A 6880-nucleotide genomic window follows, 5' to 3' on the forward strand; every position below is an offset into this window, starting at 1 on the left:
GTAATTTCTTATTGTTTAATGGAAAATGATGACTAATAAAAAATGGTTATGGATTTAAAATGGATTAAATTGGTTATGGTTTATTTGGTAATGGTAAATGGACAATTAATTTAAAATGGATTTTTGGATAAAATGAATGGATTTGGATATGGCTAATTGTTTTTTTTTTAAATGGATTTAAAATGAAATATGGATGAATGTGGATATTGGATGAAGTTTAGAAAATGGATTAATTTGGAAAATGGTTAATGGGATTAATTCTAATTAACAAAAATGGTCCATTAGAAAAAAGAAATAAAATTCTACAATGATTAAAATTCCAAAAATCAATTCGAACTTCCAAACATCAATTTGAACCAAAATTAACTCGAACAAAAGTCCATTCGACTTTCTTGAATTAACTTGAAATCAAAAATCAGTTTGAAACTGAGATTAATGGAAAAAGGTTATGATGCAATGATGAAAAGATAAATCGGATAACCACATGCAGTGAACCAACGAACCCAAATGATCATAAGACTTGTAAATCGTATTAAACCATGGTTGAGTGAAAAGAAAGGATAAATGCATCAGTGCACCAATAAACACATGAATTCAAGTCACGTGTCGCCTCTTGTTGAACCATGCTTATTCAAATGAAATGTATGGATGAAAATGATATGCAAATGTTTAGGGTTAGTGACCTATATGATTATGTGAAGGGTATGTCGAATTTCAGGGTATGACAGCTGCCCCTATTTAATCTTCTCGGATCTGAATGTATGCATAGCAACGACTTCCAAACAATCAAGGTAGGAGATGATTAAATACTTGAATAACAGGAAATTTGCCCGCCATGAACAAATGGAAAGCAATGTGAAGATAGGTCACAAGATGGTCTTCTTCACCGGGATATATGGGAGAACAAACATGTCTTTGCACAGGGCAACTGCTGGGAATATGAATGTTATTTGGTAAATGGATATGTGAGGGGTTAGATATGCATGGCGTATGCAGTATGATTGATTATTTTTGCATTTTATCTCTACTAACAAGTTTTTTTGAAGGCACCGAGAAAGAATTTTCTGTTGGGCGATATCTCCTTGGTAATTTTTCTTTTTTTGGAATGGTTTGCCAGGCGAATCCTAGGATTCAGGATGGCGAATGACCTTACTGAGGCGACAGTAGGAGAATTAGGAAGTAAGTAGTGGGTCGTCAACTCTGAGGTTGGGGACAGAAGCAAAAGCAACACTGATTGCTGGGGATCGAAACATTCCGGCTTCCATACTGTGACCGGGGTAAAACTGGACCTTCTCAACTCTGTGGTTGGAAACAAATTATGATCAACATCGGTTTTAAGACTGGAGACAAGGTAAGCATCAACTCTGAGGTTGGGTATAATGATGGACATCGACCCTAAGTTCGGGAACAAAGGTAGTAGGCATCAACTCGGAGGTTGGGTTTGCAGTTGAACATCGACTCTAAGGTCGGGAACAAAGGTAGGCGTCAACTCGGAGGTTAGGTTTGCAGTTATCAACTCTGAGGTTGGAGAATAAGAAAATGATACAACAACTCGAAAATTGGGAAAAAGGTAGCCATTCCGCTCTGAGGCTGGGGATAAAAGGTAGTCGTCAACTCTAAGGCTGAAGAAAGATAACTATTTAGCTCTGAGGTCGGGGAAAGATAGACATATAACTCTGAGGTTAGGGTGTAACGCGGTACTTTCACTCTGAAGTGTAAAAAGGTAGATACTCAACTCTGGGGTCGAAAAAAGGTGATCGTCAACCCTAAGGTTGGAAAAAAAGTAGATCCTAAGTTCTGAGGCTAGAAAGAGATACCCCGACTCCGAAGTTGAAAAAAAGCAACTGCCCAACTCTGAGGCCGGGAACAAAGGTAGGCGTCAACTCGGGGGTTGGGAAGAGAATAGTAAATATCAACACTGACAATAACTCTGAGGTTGTGGGTAAGGACATGCAACGTACAACTCTGAGGTTGGAGTAATACGAAAAGTGACGACAACTCTGAGGTTGAAAAAAAGAGGAGACAACACTGAGGTTGGAAATGAACCACCATCAACTATGAGGCCGGGTGTAAAAAAGGGGCAACAACTCTGAGGCTGGAAAAGGGCGACAACATTGAGGTTGGAGAGGGGGCTACAACACTGCGGTTGGAAAAGGGGCGACAACACTGCGGTTGGAAAAGAGGGGCGACAACACTGCGGTTGGAAAAAGGGACTGCAACACTGCGGTTGGCAACAATACGGTTGGAAAAAGGGACGATAACACTGTGGTTGGAAAAGGGGCGACAGCACTGCGGTTGGAAATAAGAAAGGTTACCATTAACTCTGGGGTTGGGATAAGGAAAGGTGAGCATACAACTCTGAGGTTGGTTAATGAGAAAAATAACAACAACTCTGAGGCTGGAAAAGGGATAACAACACTGAGGTTGCAAAAGGGATAACAACACTGAGGCTGCAAAAGGGCTACAACACTGAGGTTGGAAAAAGGAAACATACAACTTTGAGGTCGGATATGAAAGGGATAAACGACAACTCTGAGGTTGGGAATAAGAGAAGTGGACAATAACTCTGAGGCTGTAAAGAAGAAAGAAGCAACAACTTTGAGGTTGGAGTGGGAACTAACATCAACTCTGAGATTGGGTATAGGATAGTCTCTCAACTCTGGGGTTAGAGGTAATGGAATCTAAAACTGAGTAAATGGTGATTATCTACAACTCTGCGGTTGGGGAAGAGATATCAACACCGACGGGTATCGAAAAAAGTGATAGACACTGACGAGCGAAGGGAGATCAATACTGACGGGTATTGAAAAAGTGATAGACACTGACGTTTGCTGCTTGATTGGTCTTTCAAATTTGAGAGGTAGGGGTTTTTCCAATGAGAATTGGACTTTGTAAGATGTTTTCTAAACAAGGTCTGGGCTTTGGCACGCTATGTCAATTGGGCACTTTGCTGTAGATACGAAAATCTCAGGGGGTCCCACAGGCATAACAGCGGGGATGAAGTTTTCGAAACATGACTACCCTTCCCGGGACTCACCAAACCTACATTGGGTATTTTGAAACAAATCAAAAGGCAAAGTCTTGATAGACAACCCTTCTCGTGCGAAAGGCGACGAGGGGGAGACATGATTTCATGCACCAAGCAACGAAATAAACTCACGAAAGGAGAGTTATCTCAATGAAATCATCTCCATGAAGGAGGCAACAGGCTTACGGTGGGTAAGCGAAAAAGGAATGACTTCGATCGATCCTGTCGGGGTTGCCAACTAGGAGCTTTACAAGGGTTAAAAGGTCATCTATTTTCTATTGTGTAATGCCAACGGGGTGGATTATGGAAAGATGCCAACGAAAATGGGCAGTTGAATAGTGCCAAAAGAGTTTTAGGCTTGATTCTTCCTTGTTAGAGAGATTAGTGCTATGTCTGAATGAAATGATATGAATTATGCGTGACAGGTTAATGCGATGATATGAGGATCTACGGATGCCCCAATCTTGGATACGATGCAATGAATGCTGAGGAAGTTTTTTTGCTTGGGTTGCGAGGCTAGATCCGGAAATGCCTTCCCAGGTAGGGAGAGAACCTTCATCTCTTTGGATCGTCTTGCCCCAATCATGTTGTTGGGTATCTGCAAGGATTGCCCTAATCGCAGGTTAAGAAGCAACTTCATCGTGGATTGTCACCATCGGATCTGCCCCAGTGTCTCGGAACTACATTCCTCTGATTAACCATTTCAGGGAGATTGACTTCTTGTGCTCTTGGGGTGGCCTGCCCCAGTACGAGCCTTGAAGTAACTTTGCCTCTGGTTGGTTGATTCTTTGAGAGAATGCCCCTGACTTACTAATCTTCAGAGAGATGGATTGAATCTCGCCTTGACTACTTCAGATTGACTGAATCTTGTAGAGATTTCTCGACGTGACTGCCTCTGATCGACGAGATCTCGAAGCGGTTTGTCTTTCTGCTCGACAGAGTCTTCAGACATTCTAATTGATGTGATCAAAAGAGAAGTGGCTTGCCCCTACTCAACGAAGGTCTCAGGCGTTTGGAACTATCAAGTTCTTTCATTGTGGCAAATCTCTTGATGTCATGTGCTTACTCACGAGTAAGACAAGTTCATTTTTGGAAATGATAATGCAATGTCATTTTTATGCACTTTTGAAATCCAAACATGCTCGCTGAAATTCTGACATTTAATGAATGCATCGTTGATAACGAATGTCATATCAATATCAACACATATGAGTAAATTGATGAGGAGTCAGTTTTAACACAATCGTTTTGACTATAATACGCCTTCGAAATAAACCTTTGCTTCAATTAGGTCTTTTAAGGGTTGTAACGTGGTCTGGTTCACGGTTTTAGAAAGAAAAGATATAAGGCTCGAACCTAACCTAACCCACCCGCTCTTCGTGATGTTCTCCAGTCCTACGTTCAGCTAGTTTGAAACAAATGCTTTTCTTCCAAAAGGGACTTGGGAGTGAAAGTTAATGAACCCTAGAGGTTTTTGGTGTGGTAGTCACGCACCTTCTATTTGGTTAGGTAGCCACACGACTTTGCTCTTGCTGAGGATTTTCTTTTGATTCCTCTTATGCAGATTTTTTTATTTTCCTACTTTTGCTGGATTGGTTCGGATTTACCATCCACAGGGATGCCCTAATTTCTGCCTAAGTCACTCATTTTCGAGTTTTCAACTTAGCGGGCTTTCTTTCTTTTTTGTTTTTGTTTTCTTTCTTTGTTTCTTTTTGCTGAAACAAATCGTGTGACATATGTCCATTGATTTGAATGGGTTGTGACCGCCTCGTGCCTATGTGGGAGAGGGACAACCATTTGGAATTTGGTGGTTTCCGACCTCTTATGAGGGATAAGATCAGGTTGATCCTCAGATAGCACACTCCTCTTTTAAAATTTGAATGCTTGGTCAAACTGACTGACGACTACCCCGCCCCGGTTTGAGATTAAGGGTTTTATATTTAAGAAAGAACTCCTACTCCTCGGCTCGAAGGGGTTAACTAGGGATTATCTTCCTTATATCTCCGGTGTTTGGGATTCGAAACAATGCCTTACATCATCAACAATGTTTTATTCAAAAGCGTACGAGCAGTGATTTTGTTTCGTGTTTTTAATTTCATCATCCTCCTCTTAAAAACCGATATTTGAATATTGACAAGATAAAGTATGAGTGGACACGAATAGGTTTATTCAAAACATGCATATTCATTTCAATGTCATTATTATTCAAAAACAAACAAGTTTATTACAAATGACTGTTACAAATGACAAACAAGAAAATCACACATGAACATGATTAAACTAGAAATTGTTGGACTGATCCGCTTTATTCTCCCACTGCTTGAGGTCTTGATACTGGAAAAAGCTGACGAGACAGTTCCACAGATACAGATCCTTCAAATCTACTGCTGCTCTGACTACAGCGTTGTAGATGTACTTGCATGCACGGGGTTGTTTGGAACAACTGGCTTGAACGATATTGCTTTTGAGTCAATCAAGTCTTGTACTTTGTGCTTGAAGAGATTGCAATTCTCGATCGAGTGCCCCCGCGTCCCAGAGTGATACTCGCAGCTGACGTTCATGTCATACCCGGGAGGGAGAGGTACAGGAGGAGCCTTAACTTCTCTCAGCTGGACCTACGGATCCTTGAGCAAGTGAGCTAGCAGAAGTCTATACGGCATGGGAATTGGATCAAACCTTCTGGGAGGCCTCCTTGGTCCTTGTCTACCCTACTGATAGTAGTTATGTTGTTGCGGAGCAACAGGTTGCTGAGGAGCAACAGGTTGCTAAGGAGCATATGGTTGCTGATATTGCACCGCTGGAGGATCAGTTGGAATGATATACGCTGGCTGGGGATACGGGTTAGGTGTTACTGCTGCCACTGGATAGTATGGAATTTGGTAACCTTCATCTCCCCCTTGAGCGATAGCATTGGTTTTCCCTTCCTTCTTCTTTGGGAATCCGGAATGAGGCTTCTTCGCTCCACTAGCCGCAGTTGTTGTGTCTTGTATCTTACCGATCTTCAAGCCATTCTCAATTCGCTCGTCGGAAATGACCAAGTCTGAGAATCCCGAGGTGGTACTCCCAATCATTTTTTCAAAATACGGCCCTTGAAGGGTATCCACGAACATGTTTATCAGCTCTCTTTCAAGAAGAGGGGGTTGAACCCTGGCAGCCAAGTCTCTCCATCGCTGAGCGTACTCTTTGAATGATTCATCCGGCTTCTGAGAAAGGCTTTGGAGCTGAGCCCGATTGGGAGCCATGTCTGAGTTATACTGATAATGCTTCAGGAAGGCTTCAGCAAGTTCCCTCCAGGTTCGTATATGCATGCGCTCAAGCTGCATATACCATTCCAGAGAAGCTCCACTAAGACTGTCTTGGAAAAAGTGCATTAAGAGTTTCTCATCATTAGAATGAGTGGCCATCTTTCTGCAGAAAGCTCGGATGTGGGTCTTTGGATAAGTGACCCCTTGATACTTTTCAAAGCTCGGGACTTTGAACTTGGGAGGAATTTTCACATCTGGCACTAGGCACATGTCGGCAGCATCCAACCCAAAGGTATCATGACCTTGCATTGCCTTGAATCTTTCATCCTTCATTTGAAATCTCCTTTCGATGCCAGCAGGAGAAGGACCAAAAGCTTCATAAACTGAGTCAACCTTTGTAGTGAAGAAAATGTCCTACTGATCGTCAATCTCATGTTGGAATCTCCCATTGGTGGGGATATTGAACGTCTGATTAGCATGTTGGAATCTTCCATATGTTAGATCATAAAGTTTAAAGCAAAAGGCAATAAATAAGGTAAGCAATATCAAAAGGATAAGCACACACACGCGAGGAAGCAACCTTAGATTAGGCTTAACTTGCTTAGGG

The 6880-nt window shown here is 41.9% G+C and overlaps 1 protein-coding gene across 1 annotated transcript; it reads right to left on the reverse strand.

Moving 5' to 3' along the window:
- Nucleotides 1–5793: 5793 nt before the first annotated feature.
- Nucleotides 5794–6606, reverse strand: LOC127081976 (uncharacterized). The gene has a single exon (XM_051022201.1). The coding sequence runs from the start codon at nucleotides 6604–6606 to the stop codon at nucleotides 5794–5796; it is 813 nt and encodes a 270-aa protein (XP_050878158.1).
- Between the last annotated feature and the right edge of the window lie 274 nt (nucleotides 6607–6880).

This window comes from Lathyrus oleraceus, chromosome 5 (assembly GCF_024323335.1).
Source record: "Lathyrus oleraceus cultivar Zhongwan6 chromosome 5, CAAS_Psat_ZW6_1.0, whole genome shotgun sequence".
Taxonomy (NCBI): domain Eukaryota; kingdom Viridiplantae; phylum Streptophyta; class Magnoliopsida; order Fabales; family Fabaceae; genus Lathyrus; species Lathyrus oleraceus.

Coding starts and splice junctions, on each gene's coding strand:
- LOC127081976 (XM_051022201.1), bottom strand. CDS start 6,606: ATGAAGGATGAAAGATTCAAGGCAATGCAAGGTCATGATACCTTTGGG.